Source organism: Panthera onca, chromosome B3, assembly GCF_046562875.1.
Source record: "Panthera onca isolate mPanOnc1 chromosome B3, mPanOnc1 haplotype 2, whole genome shotgun sequence".
In the NCBI taxonomy this organism is placed as follows: domain Eukaryota; kingdom Metazoa; phylum Chordata; class Mammalia; order Carnivora; family Felidae; genus Panthera; species Panthera onca.
In genome coordinates this window covers 105863866-105889585 of record NC_138344.1, presented here as the reverse complement: position 1 = coordinate 105889585, position 25720 = coordinate 105863866, and the positions used below count along the sequence as shown (strand labels likewise).

The window sequence follows — 25720 nt, the reverse complement described above, 5'->3', positions numbered from 1 at the left end:
TGTAAGAACAAATTCTTGCCCAACAAAATGGCAGACTACTCTAATCTTGTGTGTTAATGTCATTGGTAGACCAGGTCATGGTGGATATGGAGTCGGTGGAGATGGATGACAGATCAGCTCAAAAGGAAGTTCTCTCGGGGCGCCTGGGTGGCTGAGTCGGTTAAGCATCCAACTCTTGATTTTGGCTCAGGTCATGATCTCACCGTTTATGAGATCGAGCCCCACATCGAGCTCTGCAATGTGGAGCCTGTCTGAGATTCTCTCTCTCTCCCTCTCTTTCTGTCCCTCCCCCCCCCCACCCCCATCAAAATAAATAAACTTTTAAAAAAGTAAATTCTCCTCCAGCTTCACACTGCTGAGGTATCCTCAGCCTGTTATAAAAGAGCCCCCACCCCACCCCTTAAGTCCTTGATTTCCTCTCCAGCCAGCCTGAGGTAAAACTGTTGCGGAGGGTTAAAACTTGGCTCCACAACACTCCTTATATCCCCTCTAGAACGTCAGAGAGTTGTCACAGGCTATGTGACCTTTTCAGTACTGTTCCTTCAGCTAGCTGCATACCTGTGTATGATGGGAGCAGCTCCTGCTCTCTTCAACCTGGTCACTTCCATTTTCCTCTGAGCAAATGACTGATATCTAATCCTTTAGTAAACCAGCTGCCTTTGGGTATACCGCACATGAAGCTGGCGGTATAAGCAACTGCCATTTTCATTCGGGTGTGAGATGGGGATTTTGTGTCTCATTTTCTCTTTCTGAAAATGTATTCATGTAACATTCGATAAAAACCATTTGTTGCAACAACATGGATGGACCTTGAGGCCATTATGCTAAGTGAAATACGTCAGACAGAGAAAGACAAATATGATTTAATCTCATTTACATGTGGAATCTAAAATAGCCTAACTTGTAGAAACAGTAGAATGGGGGTTACCAGGGTTAGGGGGTCGGGGGACTGGAGAGATGTTGTTGATTGGTGGGTACAAACTCACAACTAGAAGGTAAGTAAATTCTGGAGATCTAATGCACAGCATAGTGATTGTAGCCAACAATACTGTATTATAAACGTCAAAATTGCTGAGAGACTAGATCCTAAATGTTCTCACCACAAAAGAAATGATAATTATGTGCCATAATAGAGGTGTTTAATGTTCTGGTTGCAATCTTATTCTAATATTTAAATGTATCCAATCAACATGTTGTACACCTTAAACTTATGCCATGTTATTTGTCAATTATATCTCAATGTATTTATTTAGAAAAAATTTCTTAATGTTTATTTTTGAGAGAGAGAGAGAGAGAGAGAGAGAGAGCTTGAGCAGAGAAGGGGCAGAGAGAGGAAGACACAGAATCTGAAGCAGGCTCCAGGCTCTAAGCTGTCAGCACAGAGCCCGATGTGGGGCTTGAACTCACAAACTTCAAGATCAGGACCTGAGCTGAAGTCGGATGTTCAACTGACCGAGCCACCCAGGCGTCCCAATTGTATCTCAATTCAAAAAAACATTTGTAACTTGCCTAATTGGAGAATAAATTTGCATGCATTCTCCAGCAAGGCTTCTTTGTTTTTTCATAATCTGGTGACCGGAATATGGAAAATATTTACATTTTGTACCATATTTGAAGCACTGTGGCTTTGTTCTTTTGAACTCAGTTTTTTGTTTGTAAGCGAAAGAGGGAAATAACTGAGTGAGAGATGTGATCTAGATTTTTACAGCTGTATTCTGTATTTTTAAATCATATAATAGGAGTGAATAAATTATGTTGTACAAAATGGTTTAATCCAAGTGTCAGCTTCAGGGATTATTGAGATAGCTACTAACTTTTCAGTTTTGCTGGCTTTGGTGGCTTTGGTGGTCTTTACTCAGAAAACTTTGCCATTGGCTGGGGTCTCTGGACCTGTCGCCATGCTTCTGAAGGTACCACTTCTCTGAAACCTCCCTTTTCATTGTTCCTGCCCTTTCTGAGCAGCAGGAACAGTCACATGTCTGCTGTGCACATCTCCAGGCCACCATTAAGACATAACCTTGTCAGCAGGGTATCAAGATGCATGCAGTCAGTACCTTCCAGAGAGGCGGAGCAGGTACTTTAGAGTCCTCTGTACTTTGAGGTTTGTTTCAGAGTCACAGATGGTTTGGCCCTGCGAGATGCACTCATAGAGGTATGGTCGCTGGAGACTCACCAGCCTTTTCTTACCTGCAATTTATAAACTGTCCTCAGGGACGGAAAAGAGTCTTCCAAAGCAAAACACAATGGCAGCCAGTGCCCTGGCCAAAGCCCTGTGTCTGCTCGCTGGTGTTTGGGAATCCTGAGTCGAGGTGAGGACCTGCGGCCACCATGGCTCCGCAGAATGAGTCCCGCGGCAGTTCTGCCAGTGCTAAGTGTGTGTGTGGCTTTGGTCTCCTCCCCACAGCTATTGACCTGCTCTACTGGCGGGACATCAAGCAGACTGGGATCGTGTTCGGGAGCTTCCTGCTACTGCTCTTCTCCCTGACCCAGTTCAGCGTTGTGAGTGTCGTGGCCTACCTGGCTCTTGCCGCGCTCTCAGCCACCATCAGTTTCCGCATCTACAAGTCTGTGTTACAAGCGGTGCAGAAAACCGACGAGGGCCACCCTTTCAAGTGAGTACCCCAGCTGGGCCAGTCCTTGCCCAGTCTCTCACGGGGCTCCTTCCCTCTGACTCTGTTTCAGCTCCTGGGCATTTGGGTGATAAGTCTCTGGGACCTGACAGATGTCTCCGAGTCTCTTTAATGCCCTGGCTTCTAATAGCTAATATTTCTGGTGAATTTCTAAGGCAAACTCAGTTATCCCCATTGTAACACTTACTTGCTGTATTGAGCTTTTATATTTAATTATTACTAATGAATTAAGATGCATATTTAATATAAATTTATAGAGCATACACATATTTCATATTTTATATTTAATTATTACTAATAGTGATCATAATCCATTATATGTGCACAATGTTTTATAATTTAAGGAGTAAGCAACAATTAATCCTCCCTACCCTGTGAAGAAGGCAGAGCAGTGTAATTAATCTCTACGTACAGGTGGGAAAACTGAGGTTCTAAGACGTAAAGTGACTTGCCCAAGGTCATATGGCCAGTAAATAGCACAGAGTCAGGGCTAGGGTGTTTGGATTTTTATTTCTACGGTCTCTGGAAGCTTCATACCAAAGGGCCAACTTTCTGAGGGGTACAAGTTCATGAATAGTCTTATAACGTGCCCTCCTCTGCATTTTTATACTAGGGAAATCTGACTAGAATGAACATTAAAGAGGAGGAATTGTTTTTAAAGCCATATACTAAGGATGAATGAAACAGGGCAGAGGGAGGCAATAGTCCTGCCAGCTGCATGCCACCCAACTCCACCCCAGTCTGTCTCCTTGACTCTGGTTTGTGAGCCCGGGGAATTTCAGCACTGACTGTCAGAGTCACCCCCTCCCCTGCTGTTGGCCCCGGAGTGCAAGCTGTACTATAGGTGTCCTCAGTTCCTGTAACGGAGGGGACAGTTCTGAGTCCTGGATGAGCCTTGTAGATGCTGCTGCAGGTGGCTTCTGGGCCAGACCCAGTAAATCCTCCCTGGCTCACCCACACCAGTAAGCTGAATGAAGACCTTAGGGCACCGGGCCCTTAAAAGATGAAAAGATGCCTGTGTTTTGGGGACAGAAGGGAAAAGGCTGCACATCCAACCTCCCTTCCCAGCCTCTGGTTCCTGGCCTCGGTGTCAGTTACAGTCTGAGCACTCTTGCCCTTGGGATGTATTGGGCTTTCTTCTTTTTTTAAAAAAAAAAAATTTTTTTAACGTTTATTTATTTTTGAGACAGAGAGAGACAGAGCATGAACGGGGGAGGGTCAGAGAGAGGGAGACACAGAATCCGAAACAGGCTCCGGGCTCTGAGCTGTCAGCACAGAGCCCGACGCAGGGCTCGAACTCGCGGACCGCGAGATCGTGACCTGAGCCGAAGTCGGCTGCCTAACCGACTGAGCCACCCAGGCGCCCCGTATTGGGCTTTCTTCTAATGCAGTTAATGGGTCTTCTGGGCTATAACTTGTCTCTACAAATCCCTGTCCCAAAGGGGGGAAAGCGTAGAAGTGCAGTGTCTTCACATCAGGGTTATACCATGCCTATCAGCCTGTGACCAGAGTTCACATCTTCAGAGTCCTGCTCTGCCTCAGCCTCTGCCCTCAGCCATCCAAGAAAGGCTAGTTTCTTTCACATTCTTGGCCCCCCAAGACTGTCATGTTCAATTAGTTCAACTAATTTTTCTTCCTTTAGGAAAGAGATTAAAAAAAAAACAAAAACAAAACAAAACTTCCCTGTGGTTGAGTTGTTTTTATCAGTAAATAGAATACCTGACTAGGAGCACATTTTGGGATCAAAGCTTAACTAGAAAAATCAGTATTTTTCTGTATTTTTTCCTAAAGAGTAGGAAAGCCATAAGATTTCATTGTAAGCTCTCTAAATTCAAACCAAATGCTACTTTATTTTTTCCCTCTCAATTCTCAGAATTAGATAAGCACTGTAAGAACTCTAGAAATATCCTCTGGGTAGATAACGTAGTGCTGTCTTAAAACAGAACGGAAGGAGGGGAGGAGGTAGAGAGGATGGGCCCTCGGTGGGGGAGCATGGCCAAACAGGAGGATGGACTACATGGGGAGCCTGGTTTATCTGCCCATAGTTACACTTCATCGTTTGAACAAATGAAAAATGCAGTCACTAAAAATATTGCTCTTAGTAGAAACAGTGAGCTTTTGAATAGGGGCTAGGTCTCTTGAGCTTTCAGAGCTCTCTAGATAAAACCTGAGAGTATTTTCCAAAATGCAAACACGAAATATTAAAGTTGAGGTGATGAGCAATAATTGGCAGCTAGGATTTTCAGATACCTCTGTTATTTAAAAAAATAAACCATCTCCATGCAGCCAAGAAGAAATGAGGACTTTCACAACTACCTGGCAGACCAGGGATTTATGGAGAATTCAGTGAATGAGCTGATTCTGGACTGACTTCTCCCTGGTCCAAGCCAGTTGCTCTGAACCATCGGCTCACACTGTCATGCTGTCTTGGGGACACAGAAACAGTCATAGCACACCATTAACGGCCATAATTCCCGGGTTCTCCAGTATACTGGAAGTGGGTGTGTGTGGTCCCTGCAGCCCACTGGCTGGCGTAAAGCCCCCAGAGATGGCCTGGCTGTCCTCAGAGTGGGAGGAGGAAAACTCAGCTGTTTCATGGTTACCTCTGATGGAGCTCTCTGTGGATGGTTTGTTGACAGGACCTACTTGGAGCTCGAGATCACCCTTTCTCAGGAGCAGATCCAGAAGTACACAGACTGTCTGCAGTTCTATGTGAACAACACACTTAAAGAACTGAGGAGGCTCTTCCTTGTCCAGGACCTGGTGGATTCCTTAAAAGTACGGTTGCTTAAGCCATTCACTTGACAATCTTGAGTTTTGTTTTCCCTAATGGTATAACGTAAACCACCACATAATGGGGAATAAGAGGCAAGTGCTAATTACATTCTAGAGTGAGAAAACCTCCAGCTGTGTGGTACCATGGAGTGCATCCAGTCCAATCCTCTCATTTTACAGATGCCACAACTGTGGTTCAGAGAGGCTAAGTCACTTGCCTGAGGTTGCCCAGCGAGTCACTGGCTGGGATCAAACCGAGGGTCACATGGCTTCTAATTCTATACTTTTCACAACACACCAGGTTGTTTCTTCTTATCATTTTCAGTCCCTTGGCCAATTTCCTAAAATTAGCTCTTTAAAAACTCTAGTTTTGGAAATGTGAAAAATATATATATGCTTTTTTCATTGAAAGAAACTCTGTGGACTCCTAATGGTGAGATGTCCCTGTGTCCTTACCTGGTATGTGCTGTGAGACTGAGCCTCGGAAGCATGGAGGACCTTGGCACCTGTGTGTGATTCCTGGCACTCTCACTGAACTTACTAGGTTTCTTTGAACAAGCTGCTCAGCCCACCCTGTGGTGTATGTATAAGACTGAAGTCAACGGGGCATGATTCAGCAGGGCCTGAGCGAGGTTGTTGTGAGTTCCCTGTGCTCCCAGAGTGCTTTGTACGCACACTGGGCAGGGGTCTTGTCGCCGGGGCTGCCCAACAACTGTTTGAGGAAGGGCAGAAGGAAAAGTGAGTGATGTGGCCTTGGAAGATGCTCTCCTGGAATAATACTACTTTCCAAGTAATGACTGAAGAGAGATACCAGGGAGATGATAATTACTGACCCAAGGGCTTTTAGGTTGATGTTTCTATTTGTTTTGTAATGTAAAAATACGGGCTAGAGCAGAGGTCATCAAACCTTATCTGTAAAGGGCCAGATAGTAAATCTGTTAGGCTTTGCATGCCACATAATCTCTGTCACAGCTACTCAGCTTTGCCATCATAGTAGGAAAGCTGCCAAACACGGTGCATAAATGAATGGCTGTGGCTGTGTGCCAATAAGACTTTATTTATGAATACCAAAAGTTGCATTTCATATCATTTCTACATATCACAAAATGTTGTTCTTGCTTTGGTTTTCTTCAACCATTTAAAAATATGAAATTTATTCTTAACTCATGGGCCCATAAAAAAACAGGCCAAGGGCCATAGTTTGCTGACCCCTCCCTTATTATTTCATGGAGTCCTTCAGATCTTCTGACAAAGATGTCCAAAAGGTTCTAAGAGAAGTAAAGGCTAGGTTCTCTTTCAGTAATTCTGTGATGAACTTTAAATGCTTACATTTCTTATTGAAATGGTGTACTTTCCCTCCATTTTTAATCTAAAAAAAGTCAATGAAATAAGACGCTCATCTGTCACAAATGGTTTTAGAAGCTCTGATAAAGATTCCATTCTTCAGTTTGCAGTCCTGATGTGGCTCCTGACTTACGTTGGCGCTCTTTTCAACGGGCTGACCCTGCTGCTCATGGGTAAGGACAGATGAGCATGTTATGTCTTCCTTCACACTCTCCACGAGCATAAAGCTTCCTATGCTGTTAGCTGTGAGCTTGCTGTGGTAGAGTCCTAGAAACAACACCATAGTACAGGGCATTTCCCTGACCATCATAGTTCAATTTAAGAGTGTATATTATACATTAATAATGAATCTCTTAGTTTGAAGGATTTTTTCTCTTGAATCACAATTGGTTTTATTTGGTTTCTAATATATATTTGTTTGCAGTAGGCAATTATGGATAGAAATTAATTTTCATTGTGGGAAGGCACAATCCATCCCTCATTCCTGGAATGAGTCTGGGAATAATGGCTCAATATCTGTAAAGGGCTCAACATCCCTTTGTTTTCCTTATGGACTGTCCTGCCATCTTTTTAAATTTTTTTTAATGTTTATTTTTTTGAGAGGGAGAGAGAGAGAGAGCCGGGGGTGCTGGGGGAAAGACAGAGAGAGGGAGACACGGAACCTGAAGCAGGATCCAGGCTCTGAGCTGTCAGCACAGAGCCCAACACGGGGCTCAAACACACAAACCATGAGATCATGACCTGAGCCGAAGTCGGACATTTAACCAGCTGAGCCACCCAGGTGCCCCCAGTCCTGCCATCTTTTAGCTAGAATGCTAGCTACCATAAAATAATGCTATAAGATTACATAATTATATAAAGATGTATCTAAAAGCTTATTCTCACTGATAACTCTCAGAATTTTAATACTGTATTTGTTTTTCATCCCAGCTGTGGTTTCAATGTTTACTCTACCTGTAGTGTATGTTAAGCACCAGGTAAGTCCTGTGTGATGTCAGATAGTCACCTTAAATTTTGACCTTGTGACCTTTGGATGTGCTCATGATTTCTTCTTCTTTGTAGGCACAGATTGACCAATATCTGGGACTTGTGAGGACTCACATAAACGCTGTTGTGGCAAAGTAAGTTACACAGTGCAGTTCCTAAAAAAGAGAGACTATCTTTTTTTTAATTTTTTTTTTTTACGTTTACTTATTTTTGAGACAGAGAGAGACAGAGCATGAATGGGGGAGGGTCAGAGAGAGGGAGACACAGAATCTGAAACAGGCTCTGAGCTGTCAGCCTGACACAGGGCTTGAACTCACGGAGTGCAAGATCATGACCTGAGCCGAAGTCGGCCGCTTAACCGACTGAGCCACCCAGGCGCCCCAAAAGGAGAGACTATCTTAGGCAGGCATTTGTGTGGATTAGATATGGGTGATAAAAGGACAATAAAATAGTAAGTTCATTTATGATCATTCACTTACTGGAGTCAGGCATTTACACCTTTCCCAATCATATGATTTCAGAAAATTAATTATACACTTTAAAATGCTTAATCAAGTAAAACTTCAGTGGCTTAATTCAGGTATGATGATGAATGAGTTCTAATGAATGAATGATATTATGCTTTATCTGGAGACTGGCTCATGTCCAAGAACAAGATGGGTTGGAGGAAAGAAGGAAGCCTGATTCAGAAAACTAAAATTAATTTACAACAGTTTGATTGAAATAAAAACCATCAAATTAACATACATTTTCAATCTTTCAAACAATAAAGAGCACTGATTTTTTTAAATATAATTTATCATCAAATCGGCTAACCTACAGTGTGCTCAGTGTGCTCTTGGTTTTGGGGGTAGATTCCCATGATTCATTGCTTACATACAACACTCACTGTAAAGAGCACTGATTTTTAAACCATTGAAATTATTTTTCCAACTTGAAAAAATGTTTAAATCTGTAATATTTGTTATATTTTCTGTTACACCATTTTGACTCAACAAGGGTGTGTGTTTGCTTATTTAATTAACACCATTGCTTTTTATTTTTTCTTCTTTTTAATGTTTATTTTTGAGAGAGGGAGAGAGCTTGAGCAGGGGAGGGGTGGAGAGAGGGAAACAGAGGATCTGAAGTGGGCTCTGCACTGACAGCAGCGAGCCCATTCACGAACCGCAAGTTCATGACCTGAGCCGAAGTCGGACACTCAACAGACCGAGCCACCCAGGAGCCCTTTAAACAGACTCTACGTTATGGTTCCTTTGTATATTAGCAAATAAAGATTCCAGTTATAAGTATCCACAGCTAGTATGGACATTAAACTTAGTTCTTCATAATTTTTAAATAAATTAGTGTTTGTAAATTTATGTCAGTCTAAACCACCTGGAATGATAGTTTTTATATTGTCATTTTGTTACTGATTTTGTTTTAATCAAAAGCTGACCTAGGCTCCAACTGGAAATACATGTCACAAAAGGGCTAGACTATGTTGAGATTGAACTCCCTCTCCTAATCTTAAGATCATGGGGCTAGACCTCAGTGGTGGTCAGAATTAGAGGGAAATATGTTAGACAGCCAATGATGTATCAACAACGCCAACAGGTAAGAGAAAGCAACCATTTTAAAGTTCCTCTGCTATTTGATTTGTGCATCATCAGTTATGATTCTCTCCTAAACTATAGGAAGCGTTTTGTCTTGTTTTCTTTTGTTTTGTTTTATTGTGTACTGCTCATAATTCTTCCTCCTAAATTCATGGTGAATTTGGATCTAGATCAGATCTGTGGCACATTTCAAAATGTCTGAAATTATCTCCTTGGACCCAAATGCAACTAAAACCTCATGAAAATCAACAAACTGAGGATAAAGTATTCATTATTTCGTATTAAGGAATGGCCCCATGGTATAGTGTAAAAGTCGGTGGTTGCCAAAACCTGGGAAACTGTCAAAGACACCAGTTCCCAGATTCTTAAAACAGACCTAGAGAATTCGAATTTCTAGGATTGGGGACCTGGAATCCGTATTTTAATGAACTCTCCAGGTAACTTTTTGGCAATTAAGAGCTGTGTTTTGGGGAACTGTAGCAACACCGGAATAGGAAGGAGAACACCAGAATAGGAGCTTAGAAATCAGAAGCTAGACATTCTAGTCCTAAGCTATCCAATACTTAGTTGGGGGATCTTGAACAAATCACATCTATTAATTTTTTATTTGGTCAATAGGTTGGTTGGCTCCAAAAAGAGACATGCCTGTTATGCCCCAGGTACTGCGTGGAACAGGCACGGAGGGTAAAAAGATGAATGAGCTGATCCCCACTCTAGTAGAGCTCTCAGCCTCTCTGTGCAGATAAAACTGTAAAGAGATAAATAAGTATAAGACAATATAAGAACTACAATGGAGTTGTATAAAATGTTAAGGTCAGGGAGATAAGGAAATAACTGTTCCTACCTGGAGGGATAATGGAAATGGCATTAAATCCTCACTAAAATGAAGGCCTTTGTCTTAGTTCAGGCCACTGTACTAAGTACCATAGACTTGGTGGCTTATAAACAACAGAAATTTATGTCTCGCCATTCTGGAGGCTGGATGTCCAAGATCAGAGTGCCAGCACGGTCAGGCTCTAATTAGGACCTTCTTTTAGGTTACAGACTTCTTGCTCTGTCCTCACATGGTGGAAGTGGAAGGGAGCTCTCTGGGGTTTCTTTTATAGGGCACTAATCCTACTCATGAAAGTTCTACCCTCATGACCTAATCATTACCTCTGAAAGGCCTCATCCCCTAATACCAACACAATGCGGGTTAATTTCAACATACGAATTTGAGCAAGGGGCAGGGGGCTGGGGTGGGGGACACAAATATTCAGTCTATGGCAACCTTGAAGGATGGGTAAACATTCATCATGTGGGTGATGAGGGGAAAGACATTGCAGGAAGAAGAGATAACGTAAGCAAAGGGAGAAGCATGAAAATGTAGGTCATGTAGGAAATAATGAGTCCACCAGTGTGTCTAAAGCTTAAATGAGTGGAAAGATCAACTGCAAAGACTCTAGAAAGAGAGGCTGAGGTCAAGTATTGAACGCTGTAAGGAATGGTGACTCTGGCCCAACAGGAAATGGACAGCCCCTGATGTTTTTATGCGGGAGTGATATGCACCGTATGTGCACACAGATGTGCATACTGTGACAATCTAGTGAGAGGAGAACTGAACAGGGGAGTGGAAACGTAATCAGGTCAGCTAGGAGACTATGGTAATTCACAAAAGGTGACAAGAGTCTAGGCCTGTTAAAGTGGAAAGGAGAAAAGACAAAGAATGTACGATGTATGAACCTACATGTGCAATGTAATTGTTAATTAACATTGGAAATCAAGGCTGGGAAAAGAAATAGAAAGAAAACATTACCCGTAAGGACTAATGTGGCTTCTATAATCGAGCTTCATTCAGATTTGGATCTGAGCTTCTCGGTAGCTAGCAAAAAGAGAAACTACGTAAGTTAGATCGGTCTTGCTGTCAGAAAGGAAGGAACAGCAGTTTTTGAAGAGAACCTGTTTTGCCTGACACTAAATCTTGAAGGAAATTTCTTGGTGGGGGTCTTACCTCTAAGGCTCCTTCACCTCTGAAATTCTGATCCCATGTTAGAATAATTCCCAGCAGAAGAACTGACATCATTTTAGTAAAACAGTTAAGAACACGATCTTTGGAATCAGACTACTTTGAGTCCATTTCTGGTATTTTTAGCTACATGAGTTCATCATAAATGTTATTTGACTCTCTGAGCTGGTTTCCTTATCTGCACATTAGTAATGCTAAATACTTAACTCATATGGTTGTTGGGGATTAAATGAGATAATGTCTATAAAGTACTTTTACTTGGATTGGACGTAAGACACAATAAATATTAGACATCAGCACGATCATCGCCATCAGCACCATCATCCTATTACTGCCTAGAGATTGGTTAAGAGGAGTGTGGAGAAAGCCCTAGACCTGTGCAGTAGACCTCAGTGCCACTCCCTCCTCTATGTGGAATAGATGGATAGAGCCTGTCCCAGTCATTTCTGGGTCTCAGGTAGATGCACAGAAATAGGTCTCTATTGTTGCATAGAAATGTGTTCACAGACACTCACATACTTTAGTATCTTTTGGAATATTAGCCTATTTGGTCAGCTAGCTAATTACGGCAACAGCACATGATGAAGTCACAAAATGATTTTATTAATAACACTTGTGACTTACTGTTTTTTGATATTGTCTTTTTAGGATTCAGGCTAAAATCCCAGGCGCTAAAAGGCATGCTGAGTAAATCGATATCCCACCAGGGACTGGACACAAACCAGAATGTCTGGAGTGGTAACAACTCTGTTCTTACATGTTACTGCAAATTGATTGTTTCTCCCCCCAGTACCATAATCTTAGAGACAAACTTTAAAACAGCTGTTTTTAGGCTGTTCCTGTACTCTTAGGATATTTGAGTCACTTGTGTCAAGCACTAAAGTATAGAGAAAAGTGTATTAGATGTGGTTTTAATTTTGTGTTGCTAAAAAAAAAAAAAAAAAGTGCATGATGGTGAGAGCCCAGCTTATTTTGTCTTCTTCGGTGTTCTCCTCCTCCTCTCTGCAATGCTTCTGTAGCTTCTGACGTTCCCCGTGGCTAGGCCCTTCCTGCCGAGTGCACTGATGCAGTAGTGGAAATCGCTTATATGTCCTTGGGTTGCTGGTTGGATTAATCTTTAATAACAATATATAGAATTGTAGACTGATGTTTTAGTGTTTTTCCAACACACAACATAAAAATAAAAACAGTCGACCGTACTTATGGTAATCAGTTTTGTATAACTTAAAATAATTAAATAAATGAATAACCCCTCCTCCCTGCCCTCCCCCCCAAAAAAAAAACATGCAGTACTTTTGTTGTGTGGGACTGACAGGCTGATTTACATGTATGGTAAAAAAAAGTACCAGCATGTTAACTTTATTACGATTTGTATTACTTTCTCTGTAGTTCCTAATGGACCTAATTATGGACTCTGGATATTTGCACTTATGTACTTGATACTGAATGCATAAATAAATGTTACTAAATGTAAAACCTTCTCCCTCTCTTCTTGTGGTCTTACCAGAAAATGCAAAAGTTCTAAGAGCTAGAATCTTCTGAGGACAGGCTGGGAAGCCTGAGACCAAGAGCTCACTTTATTCCTGTCTTCAGGACTGCATGGTCCAACTTCAACTTAGTATATGGCTCCTTTGGGGTCTTTATAGAAGTCACTACAAAGTAGTAAAACTGGAAAATACTCTTCATGTTGTACTCTGTGGGATTGATGTAGATATCTTAAGCAGGTTTATATATATATATGTATATATGTATATATGTATGTATATATATATATATATATATATATATATATATATATATATGTCCTTCTATAGACTTCTTATAATAATATGCAATAATTATATTTGCTAGGAAGCCACTCTTTTGGTAACTATTTCTTGAGGACCTACTGGGTGCCAAGCACAGAGAAGAGGGCTGTGAGTAAGAGAGATGACAGTTCCTGCCATCATCAAGACAAATCTTCTAAGGATTGCTTGCTGCTTTTCATAAAAATCCAATTGCATATTTTATTTCACTGTTAAGATCAAAAGTCAAAGATGATGAGGAAGAAGTGGATGAAAATAGTAGCAGTGGGAAAAATAAAAGTAGTAGGAGAAAAAAGGAATAGTAACTTACAAAACGCTGCCTTTGACCAGTTTTATGCTTGGGCTCCATAAGCACTTATGGAGGTACCCTTGTGTACAAAGTGGTGTGACGACCATAAGGGCGACTGGACATTGTGCCAACGGCCAGTATGGCGGGAGATGGGAGTTGGCTATGTGAAAACTAAATAAACTAACTAAATAAAAGGCAGCAGGAAATACGAGCTGGCTTACAAGACTAGAGCAACAGAGAAGGATTCTCAGAGGAGGTGAACTTTGCGGCTGGGTTTTCCAGATGGAGAAGGTGGTTCATCCCAGTACGAAGAGAGAACATCACCTAAGATGCTAAGTCACAGAAATACATGGCATCCACTGAGAATGGTGAGTGACAAGTTGAAATGGGTTGTAAGGTGCTTGGGCTGAAGATGTGGTGCCAGGTGAGGCTGAAAGGCTGGGTTGAGACCACTAGGAAGAAACTTGAATGCTAAGGAGTTTGAGTGCCAAGCACCCACTGTGCCCAGAGGAGCCTCTAGGAGATGATGTGGAGGGAGATGGGATCGGAGTTGGTGATGGACTAGATGTGGGGTTTCAACACCAAGGCTGACCTTGGCCCTCCTCAAATTTCACGCCCTTGGCAGCTCGCGTGCCTCGCCTTAGCCCAGCTCCATCTGAGACTGGCTGTTCAGGAGAACGCAATACCATTTTTCAGGGTAGAAATCCCAGAAGACCTGGTATGGGGGAGGAAGATATTAAGCTGGGTTTGGTGCCTGCCATTCTTTATGGTTAGTAGGTACAGAAGAGGATCTTTTTTCTCTATGTGTGCTTTCCAGTCTCCAACCCTTTGAGATGAGGTTTCCTCCAAAAGCTTTACTGTGTAGAATTAACCTCCCCCCCACATCTGCATTCGCAGCATCTTCCTCCCTCCTGTTAGCCCAGAATTCCTTTCATAAGCAGCCGCGCATCAGGAGGATCTAAGGAGAAATTTCCATTTGCTGGCAGTGGTGGAGAACGTTTCCCGAGGAAACCCCTGTCTTTACAAAATGATAGGTACGGACATAGAATTTTACCAAAGGGAGCATGGGACACATAATATCAGTCAACATGATATTCTGGGCGATGGATATAATGTGAGGACTCTATGAACAGGTAAGAAGAGGACCAAGAACAGGATCTCCCAGGGGCCCAGAGTGAGTGAGGTCATCCTGAAAGCTGTGCACAGTACAAAAATTTTACGGCCTATGGATGAGCCAAACAAACACCGGGTAGGGAGACACAGAAGCTGTGGTATGCCTCATGGCTCATTTCAGGAGTAAAGGTGCTCTTTCCCCACCTGTGTTAGTTTTCTGGGGTTGCCCTAACAAAATGCCAAAAACTGGATGACTTAAAGCAATAGAACTTTACTCCCTCACAGTTCTGGGGGCTAGAAGTCTGAAGTGAAGGTGTTGGCAAGGCCGTGTTCTCTCTGATAGCTCTAGGGGAGAGTCCTTCCTTACCTCTGCCAGCATTGCATGGTGCTCTTTGGCTTGTAGATACATCACTCCAGGCACATGGCCATCTCCTCCCTGTGTGTCTTCCCACGGTCTTCTCTCTGTATCCAGATTTCCTCTTTTCAGAAGGTTAGCAATCATGGTGGATCAGGGTACACATTTGTGACCTCACTTGAATTTGATTGTCTCTGTAAAAGACCCTATTTCCAAATAAGGTCATATTCTGAGGTACTGGGTTAGGGACTTCAAGGTCTCTTTTTGGCAGGACGCAATTCAACCCATCATACCACCCCAGGCCTCACAATGGTCCTTAGGCCATTTTGAAGACTTTGCCTCCTGTGTAGAGCCCAGACCTATTTCTCCCCTTGTTCCCCACTAGGGAAGTACTGCTGAAAAGAAGTGAACTGGCTCCTTTCTTACTCAAAGGTACTTGAGTGTGGCCGAATGCTGGACCTCACTTCACTACTACAGGGTTCTAGTAATCACCACACTGTCCTTGAAGAGAGCTCCCAGCACCCAAACTTTAGCACTCTCATTAGAGTACAGAGAAGAGGTAGGGGACATGAAAGAGCCACCGCTGGTGTTTTGGTGTTAGCCATTGTAGTAGTGGTTTAGTGCTCTGCTGATCCAGGCAAAAGGGCCATTTGCCTTCAGATTCCAACCTGCTTCTCTACTGCTTTATACTGGGCACCATATTTAAGCTCCTCAAAATGATTTTTTTCTTTTTGATACATTCAACATTACAGAATTAGTTCACTTTTTCTTTGATGAATAAATTGAAATGAATTCTTTTGTATCCTAGGCCACAGTTTCCTTCTAAAGGGATTCTACTGGTATGAGCTCCTTCTGGCTTTTAAAGGAGGGGGGGGGTTCAAGTAGAAATGAAAGGACACTAAACAGCAACACAAGAGACTCAAGTATGAAACTGGTTGGTAAAGTAGATTTTAGGTCAAAAACTGTATTTAGAGACAAAGAAGGTCATTATATAATGATGAAAGGGTCAGTTTAACAGGGACATATAACAGTTGTAAAAATATATGCATCCAATATCAGAATATCTAAATATGTAAGACAAATATTGACAGATATGAAAGTATACATTGACAATAAACAATAATAGTAGGAGACTTCAACACCCTACATTCAATAATGGGCAGAACACCCAGACAGAAAGATTGAAAGAAACAAGGGACTTGAGCAACACTAGAGACCAAATAGACCCAACAGACATATACAGAACTTTTCACCCAACAGCAGAAGAATACACAATCTTCTCAAGTGCACATGGAACATTCTCTATGATGGGTCACATGTTAGATGACAAAAAAAGTCTTTTTTTTTTTCCAGTTTCAATGGATACTTTTATTATTTATTGAATAGATCACCGAGTTTGTCACCCTACCCTCCCACAGTTAGAATTTCATCTTATTTCCATGCTGAGCAGTGAAACAACGCCAAAGCTAATCAGAATAAGCTACTTCAAACAGGGAAGCTAACACAGCTCATTTTCTTTTAACAGGCAAAATATAAATATATGCAATCTAGAATGCACAACGGTTTAGTCACTAAGAAATTCAGATGGTATCTTGGTGCGGTAAAGAAGAGCTGAGATACCGTGCAACTGTTTTAAGGGTTCCTGGCATTACATCTCTTAGCCACTAGCTGAATCTTGACGTGGGGGAAGATTTTAGCTAATGCCAAGTAGAGATGCAACAGGTGCTAAGTTGACTTAGGGGCTGTGCACAGGAACCAAAAGGCAGGAAAGTACTAAACACTACTGAGAGCATCCACCCCAGGAAGGATTTTACCTTCCAGGAGCTCTAAACTGGCACCACCCCCAGGGCTCACATGGCTGACTTTATCCTCTGTGTTCCATTTGGCACGGCAAGTGGCAGTGTCTCCACCACCACCTATGATGGTGATGCAGCCCCTGGAAGTGGCTTTCACCACCACATCCATGAGGGCTTTGGTTCCTTGGGCAAAAGGTTCCCATTCAAATACGCCCACAGGGCCATTCCACAGAATCTGCTTAGCCCGAGCGACTGCCTCAGCATACTTCTTGCTGCTCTCAGGACCACAATCCAAGCCCATCTAGCCAGCAGTTATGCCAGAGGCCACAGTGGCTTGCCCTGTCTTGGCATTCTTACCAAACTTTTCCGCAGTGACAAAGTCAACAGGCAAGGTAATTTCCACACCATTCTTCTCAGCTTTGGACATCAAATCTTTGACAATCTTGGCTTCCTCTTCATCAGAGAAGTGTCAATCTCCATGTTGTTGAGCACCTTAAGGAAGAAGGTAAAAGCCATTCCACCACCAATAATCATCTCATTGACTTTGTCCAGAATATTATTGATCAGCTGGGTCTTGTCTACAACTTTAGCTCCGCCCAGGATGGCCAGGAAGGGTCGCTCTGGGATCTCCAAGGCCTTGGCAAAGTAGTTCAGCTCCTTCTTCATCAAGAAAAGCTCCAGCCTTTTGTGGCAGATTGACTCCCACCATGGAGCTGTGGGCTCGGTGAGCAGTGCCGAAAGCATCATTGACATAGACATCTCCTAGCTTGGAAAGTGAAGCTTGGCAGGCTTCTATTTTGGCTGGCTCAGCTTTAACCTTATTCCCAGAAGCGTCTTTTCCCTTCCCCGCTTCCTCCACATGAAAGCAGAGGCTCTCCAACAGGATGACAGACCCAGCAGCTGGGTCAGCACAAGCTTTCTCCACTTCTGGGCCCACACAGTCCTTTAAGAATAAAACATCCTTGCCAAGCAGAGATTTGAGTTCTACAGCAACTGGCTCCAAAGAGTACTTGTCAGGCGTGGGGGCACCATCAGGCCGGCCCAGATGGCTCATAAGAACAACTGACTTAGCTCCATTGTCCAAGCAGAATTTGATGCCTGGGATGGAAGCCTTGATTCTCTGGTTGTTTATTATCTGGTTGTTCTTCATTGGAACGTTGAAGTCCACTCTCATGATGATCCACTTCGCCTTCACGTTCAGCTTGTCCAGAGTCAGCTTATTAGAAAGCGACATCTTGGCAATTCAATGGCAGCAAGGCTGAAGGCTTAAACAGCGGAGAAGAAGGCGGCCAACGTGTGCTCTAATCTCACGCAGAATCACTGACAAAACAAGTCTTAACAAATTTAAGAAGATAAAATTATACCGTGTATCATTTCTGACCACAATGGAATGAAACTAGAAATCATTAAAAACAAGAAAATGGGAAAACTCACATAATATGTGGAAATTAAACAATACAATCTTAAACAATCACTGGGTCAAAAAGGAAATCAAAAGGGAATTTAAAGGGCACTGGGTGGCTCAGTCAGTTAAGCATCCGACTTCAGCTCAGGTCATGACCTCACAGTTTGTGGGTTTGAGCCCTGCATCGTGGGAATCTATTCCTCTATAATCTCTTGATGGCAAATTGATACCGTCTTCCTTTTTGCTTAATGGGATGTAGCCCGTGGCTTTTTGTTTCCCCTCAGTGAGAGAGAACACCCAGATGCTGGCTACCACAAAATATATTCCTAACAGAATAGATGGAGCTTTCTTCAGGGACTCTATTATGTTCTGTTAGGTTATCTGCGTGAACCCATGTGGGTGCCTAGTTTATGGCAGAGTCTTTAATCTCCCTACCTACATTGGGAAGAACAGTGCTAAACCAAGAGCCTTTCCTCCTGGGCTTATAGGGTTTCTTATTAGGTAAAGTACATTTAACTTTTTTCATTTTTACAAACATTTACCTTAGTTTTATTTGCATTCTTTAAATTCCAAGTTGGTTATTATATTAAATGTTTTAAGCCAATTGACTAATATATATGTAATTTAGCTATCTGATTTATTAGTTAATAGATCATTTTAAAACAATTATTTTAAGACTATTAAATGACACCTTTTAGCAATGATATAGCATCATTGAGTCAGACACTATGCTGGGCTCTTTACAAACATCGTTTCTAATCCTCAGAATTTCAAAATCCTACATGATTAATATTTTTATATGTATTGTCCAAATGAGTAAATTGTAACTAAAGATGTTTAAATAACTGACACAAGTTTACACAACTACCAAGTGATAAAGCAAGGACTTGGAACCCTGTTTGTCTGGGCTCTTACCATTGAGTGACACCGTCTTTCCTGTGTTTCTCTGCCCCTCTTCCTACAGTCTCTAGCTCAGAAGCAGTGCTGACTCAGCAAGACTATTTGGTTGCTAGTAAAGAAAATCACTAAAGTATATGAACCATAAATGGGCATTTATTGGAAGAACATACAAATTCCAAAGGCTTAACCGCAGAGGATGGAGTATTTTCCTAAACACACAATTTTGCTGCTTTGACCTTTGTGATTAAAGAAGAAGGTACTTATTCAGGCATTACCTAACAACCCTGCCATCAACAGGGGCAAAAAAGAAAGTGCACAAACCTTAAAGAGCTCTATACCATGACTTAATTTTACACACACATTCATCCTAAACCGTAACACGCATCCACATTGCAACAGAAAAAGAAATCGTAATAGCTCAAGCCGCTGTGACAATTCATTTCTCAACTTCAGAAGCTCATTCATCTGGCAAAACTGAGAATTCAGAAATCTCATTAACTGTGAAATCATGGTTAAGTAAGAGTTACCATTTTTTCTTTAAATGTTTATTTATTTTTGAGAGAGAGACAGAGCTCAAGTGGGGAGGGTTAGAGAGACACAGAATCCGAAGCAGGCTCCAGGCTCCGAGCTGTCAGCACAGAGCCTGACGCGGGGCTCGAACTCACGAACCGTGAGATCATGACCTGAGCTGAAGTCAGAAGCTTAACCAACTGAGCCACGCAGGCGCCTCAAGTTACCATTTTTAAATAAAAATTGAATAATAATTCAGGTATAATAAAATTAACTTGGAACCAATCTTAGAACCAATTGACTTAGAATCTGGTGCTTCAAAATGTCCTTCAGGGTCTTGTAATAGCAATGATCATTAATGTCTTCATGAATGTCAGTTCTTGCCATACTGGCCTGGTTACAAAAGTGGTATGAGACCCTGAGGAAGTTGCCTTTTTCCTCTAGTATTTTTTTCTAATAAATGCTGAACTGCGGAAGATTTTGAATTATATATATATATATATATTTTTTTTAATTTTTAACGTTTATTCATTTATGAGAGACAGCACAAGCTAGGTAGGGGCAGAGAGAGAGGGAAACACAGAATTGAAGCAGGCTCCAGGCTCTGAGCTGTCAGCACAGAGCCCGACGCGGGGCTCGAACTCACAAGCTGTGAGATCATGACCTGAGCTGAAGTCGGAAGCCCAACCAACTGAGCCACCCAGGTGCCCCTGAATTATATATTTTTAAAAATTCTGAATACATGGCTCTTTTCCTATTATCCATGTCAGTAATATCTTAAGCATCTGTTATGTGCGAATTGCTATGCTGGGTGCTACAAGAGATTCAAAGAGTTGTAAAACACAGTCCTCTCTTTTAAAGAGTTCTTAGTATAGAGATAATAGCAACAACTAAATTTATGGAGTGGCTCATTTTGTTTCAGGCATTGTTTTAAACACTTTATATTAATTTGCTTAATTCTCGTGAGTACGTTACAATGAAGGCCCCATTTTACAGATGAGAAAATTAAGGCAGAAAGGTTACCAAGCTATTTAGTAATAAATTCTACAGAAAAACTACACAGAAAACTATAAGACCACTCAGTCTAGGATAATTGCCATCCATGAAAAGTTTGAACAAAGTGCTTTGGAGGCTCTGAGATTATTGGGATCAAGGAAGAATTTATGAATGAGACAGCTCTGAGATGGGCTGGCATCTCAGTAGGCAGAGAAACCACCTTCAATGCAGACTTTGATCTTGAACAGGTTGACTTCGACATGCTGCAGCACAGCCAGATGAAGATGTTTAGTCTACAAGACCAGTAGTTTCGGGAGAGGTTGGGCAAGAGATACACCCTGAGAGTTATTTGTATAGACTCATTTCCGTAGAGGGAGGAGTTTAGAGAGCATGAAGAGAAGACCAAGGATGGAGCCCAGGCAGATCACCCCCTTGTAACAAACAGGAGGAAGAAGACGAGAAGCCAGAGAGAGGGGAAGTGAAGGGGGAATAGTCAGAACCAATGAGGAATGAATTTCTAGAGAAGGTCTGGGGAAAGTGGGTAATGATATTGGATCCTTCAGGAAAGAAGATGGGTGGGAATGGGGCTTGAGGAAAGGCTGTTAGAAGATGAGGAGGCAATTTAGAATTCATGGTGAAGGGATGCACAACTGCCCAGATGTAGACCACACTTAAGAAGTTTGGTAATGACAGGAAACAGAGAGGGAGGGTGGCAGAAGGGTTTAGTAAGATGCCTGGGCAAGAGTTCTGACTAACACATGAGGTGAGGGGGAGCTGATTGAGAAAGGTCCTTGAGGGGGTGGGAAGGAATGGGATTGAAAGCTGGAATGACTTACTTATATTTTTATTTTCCAAATGAATCTGGAAAATCTCAACTGCAGCCATATATGGAAAGAACAGTCAGCCAGTGTTATCTGACATTTTCTAAATTTGCTAAAGACAAAAAAGAGAGGACAGATTTTTAAATCAAATGGAGAGCTTACCTACTCCAGTGATCTTTACTGAATCATCTTCAGATGAATCATCATATCTAAAACACTTTTTAAAAATAATTACAGGGGCACCTGGGTGGCTCAGTTGGTTAAGCGTCCGACTTCAGCTCAGGTCACGATCTCACGGTTCGTGAGTTCGAGCCCCGCGTCAGGCTCTGGGCTGATGGCTCAGAGCCTGGAGCCTGCTTCCGATTCTGTGTCTCCCTCTCTCTCTGCCCCTCCCCCATTCATGCTCTGTCTCTCTCTGTCTCAAAAATAAATAAACATTAAAAAAAATTTTTTTTTGAAAAAAAAAAAATTACATTGGGACATCTGGGTGGCTCAGTCAGTTAAGCGACCGACTTTGGCTCAGGTCATGATTTCACGATCTGTGAGTTCAAGGCCCGTGTCCGGCTCTGTGCTGACAGCTCAGAGCCTGAGTCTGCTTGGGATTCTGTGTCTCCCTCACTCTGCCCCTCCCCAGCTTGTGCTCTCTCTCCCTCAAAAATAAATAAACATTAAAAAATTTTTTTCTAAAAATTAAATAGATTAAAATAAGGAAAAGAAGAATGCTGCTACTTAAAGATCTTGAGTGTTGGAAATACCTAGAAAAAATGCTAAGTGTTACCTTCATTGCTATATTCATACCATCATTGCTGCCTTTCTAAGATTTTTTTAATGTTTACTTATTTTTAAGACAGAGAGAGTGGGGGAGGAGCAGAGACAGAGGGAGAGAGAATCTGAAGCAGGCTTCACACAGTCAACAAAGAGCCTGACATGGGGCTTGAACCCACAAACCGTGAGATCATGACCTGAGCTGAAATCAAGAGTTAGTCGTTTAACGGACTGAGATACCCAGGTGCCCCAATCATTGCTAACTTTCTAAATAAGGATGCCACCTGAAACATCAGTGACTTCAGAGAAGAATGGCATTCTTGCTAAATATGGCATTGTTGTTTCAGGCCCAATTTAATTTCTAATTACTCTTCAGATGCTCACTTGAAAATATCACAATGCCTGTAATTAATAATGACATTCTGTATACCATAAAATGTTACCTTAGGCAAAAATAAACAACTACCAAGCAGCTGCCAGCAGGGAGCAGCTTAATCTGTTCTCCATCAACATTCTCACAGCAGCATGGCCGGAAGCATAAAATCCAAACTCCTGAGCTTAGAATTCAAGGCCCTTTACGGTGAAATCACCACCCAAATTTCTGGTGGGCTCCTGCTTCTCTCCATGCACCCCATGCTCATTGGCCACACTCCGTGACTCTGCTGACATCCCCACCCCAGCCCCAGCTCCCTGCCCTGGTTGGGGAGTCACAAAACAGCTCTGGTAGAGCTGAATGTGTCTCAGACTTGGAGTCAGAAGGATTGTTCTGTCATTGTCCCAAGGTTATCCCCAAGATGATGGACTCTCATCTTGGTGTGATTTTCTGAAAAATAAGATAATCATAATAATTGCCCTGGGGGATGATGATAAAGACTACATAACTCATGGCAGCAGTTATAAAATGCACGTGTTGTAAAAGCACAAAATGCTCTGGGGGTGTGATACCACCCTATACCATACAGGAATTACACTTGGTTGTGAACTGTACTTCAGAAGCTACCCTTTTCCCCTGACTTCTGGGCCATTTTCTTAAGAACAGAGGACAGATCTTATCCATGTGTTTAGTCAAAGCACTGATTAGAGTGTTAGGATGTGACAAAGCCAGATCCAATTGATCTGGATTCATCAGAGAAAGTAAACTTCTAGGCGTAACAAAAAGAAAGGAGGATCTTGTGAGATTGACAGCTGACATCTCCAGATTCCTACCTCTACTCTCTCATCTTCCTCTTCTTTCACTGTACTCTTTTTGTGTTCTCTCTCTCCGAACCCTGATTTTCCTTCTCTAAGAGAGTAACAAGAGAAATCTGGCTCCTTCTCATGGCTCAGGTGTTCGTTCCTCAGAGAGGCCTTCCCCGATGCCACTATAGGCCTCTGTTGTATGTGCCCAGTGCTCGCACAATGTTCAGCACACAGCAAGCACCCAATCAACACGTGAACCAATAAGTCAGATGTTGGCTCATGTGCAGCCATGGCTTTCTCTGGTGCCTGGCAGGCTCTTTCCCTTTGTGCCAATGTTTGCCGTCAAAACTCTCCCTAACTGAGCATGCTAGGCAGTCCCTGCCATCCAATAGACAGGACATGGAAACAAAACCGACTTCCCACCTCTGGGACAGCAACTTTTGATTTAATTGCAACAATTTTCACTAATGTTTGAATGACCGAGAGGTTTAAGGAAGGTGAGGGGGACAGAAAGGACATTAGCATTTGTATTTCAGAAGAAATGTTTTGGTTTTTTTTTAATTTTTTTTTAATGTTTATCTTATTTATTTTTGAGAGACAGAGAGAGACAGCGTGAGCAGGAGAGGGCAGAGAGAGAGAGGGAGACCCAGAATATGAAGCAGGCTCCAGGCTCCGAGCTGTCAGCACAGAGCCTGACACGGGGCTCGAACTCACAAGCTGTGAGATGGTGACCTGAGCTGAAGTCAGACACTCAACCGACTGAGCCACCCAGGCACCCCCAGAAGAAATGTTTTTTATTTTCCATTTAGTGGAAGGAAAAGATAGGAAATAGCCTGGGGTCTGTGGTAAGGATATCATTATTCTGCTTAAGCTTCAGAATCCCAGTGTGTAAAATCCCATTTTTCAAATGAAGAATGGAGATTAAGAGGTTAAACTACCCAAGCCAATCTAAAATCACTAGCAAATGATGCCATCACTATTTGATCCAAATCTGTCTAGCCCTAAGAAATTGCCGATGATGGATGAAAACAAGTAGTCAAGAGACAAAGTCGAAAAGAACTCTTTTTTTAAGAAAAAATATTTGTTAGAGAGAGTGAATGCAAGTGCAAGCGGGGGAGGAGCAGAGAAAGAGAGGGAGAGAGAGAATCCCAAGCATCTCTGATGTTAGCACACAGCCAAAGGTGAGGCTTGATCCAATGAACCACAAGATCATGACCTGAGCCAAAATCAAGAGTCGAATATTTAACCAACTAAGCCACCCAGGTGCCCCTGAAAAGGAGAACTCTTAATCACGTGCTGCTCCAAACACCAACATAGTCTACCCTTCTTTGGTAATGCCTTGTTTTCCTGGTTTGGCATAACTCCCATCAGGGGGCACTAATCCATCTGTTTGCTTCTCTAACAATCTGGCATTAACTAGGGGACTTGCTCTTCCTACCATTTTGCCACAAATGACTGTGTGATGGAGTCACGGAAGCTGAGAATTATAGCCTAACTTTGAGATAAGCACTTTAGAAGCTGCGAGAAGTCCAAGGGGTAGGGAATCTCTGTTTAATGTATAACCATCTTGCTTACCTAGGCATAAAATCAATGTGAAGGCTTAAATGGGGGAGATCTTACCAATATAGGGGAGAACCAAGACATGCTTTCTTTTTTTATTTTTTTTTTAACGCTTACTTATTCTTGAAAGAAAGAGATAGCACAAGTAGAGGAAGGGCAGAGAGAGAGAGGGAGACACAGAATCTGAAGCAGGCTCCAGGCTCTGAGCTGTCAGCACAGAGCCTGACGTGGGGCTTGAACTCACAAACCGCGAGATCATGACCTGAGCCAAAATCGGACGCTTAACCTACTGAGCCACCCAGGTGCCCCCAAGACATCCTTTCTATTCAATCCTAGAAGCTTCACTGATTCCCTTACAACCCCTAGGAAAGGCCCACCCAACCAACTGGTTTGGCCCTGATGTTGCAGATGATAAATATTAGTCTGGAGAACACATGTGTGGGTGACATTCCATTGGCAATCCTCTAGCTATTTGGAAGCCTCTTCTCTTGCCAACTCCACAGAAGCTGGAAATCCAGACACTCACGGTTGTAAATGTCCCTTTTGTGGGTGACCTTGTGACCCAGCTCTGGCTATTGAGACATAAGTGTGTTGGAAGGACTCTGGGAAGATTTCCTTCCCTGATGAAAGGGAGGAGGGGCTTCTACATGTGGCCCCTTTCCACTTCTTCCTGATTTGTACAAGGGCATGATGTCTGGGGTTACAATAGCCATCTGTGACCATGAAGCAACAAGCCTGACGATGAAAGACAACATGTTAACAATGGCATGATCATTAGCTGATAAAGAGATAAACTGATAAAGAGATCCTATTGACCAACCACTGATGGGGAGGCAAGGCCATGTGCCAGATATTAGGCCCTGCATTTGGCACTGGTAACATTAAGAGCGAGG

General features: G+C 42.4%; 1 protein-coding gene, 1 long non-coding RNA gene and 1 pseudogene across 3 annotated transcripts in view; 1 reads left to right on the top strand and 2 right to left on the bottom strand.

Moving 5' to 3' along the window:
• RTN1 (reticulon 1) overlaps positions 1 to 12813 on the top strand; it is a 226573-nt gene extending 213760 nt beyond the window's left edge. For both annotated transcript variants that reach the window (XM_078448192.2, XM_060619948.3), the window contains 6 exons: positions 2405 to 2612; positions 5270 to 5408; positions 6853 to 6922; positions 7680 to 7726; positions 7812 to 7870; positions 11982 to 12813. In XM_078448192.2, the coding sequence (XP_078304318.2) occupies positions 2405 to 2612; positions 5270 to 5408; positions 6853 to 6922; positions 7680 to 7726; positions 7812 to 7870; positions 11982 to 12024 (566 nt within the window). In that variant the 3' untranslated portion in view covers positions 12025 to 12813. The remainder of the gene's footprint in view (positions 1 to 2404; positions 2613 to 5269; positions 5409 to 6852; positions 6923 to 7679; positions 7727 to 7811; positions 7871 to 11981) is intronic.
• Positions 8081 to 15064, bottom strand: LOC132669931 (uncharacterized). Its single transcript, XR_009606294.3, has 3 exons — positions 14908 to 15064; positions 11124 to 11189; positions 8081 to 10076 (listed from the first exon to the last, which is right to left on the bottom strand). It is a non-coding gene; the product is annotated as an uncharacterized LOC132669931 (long non-coding RNA).
• A 1413-nt stretch (positions 15065 to 16477) lies between these two features.
• Positions 16478 to 17989, bottom strand: LOC132669929 (phosphoglycerate kinase 1 pseudogene; annotated as a pseudogene).
• Positions 17990 to 25720: the final 7731 nt, after the last annotated feature.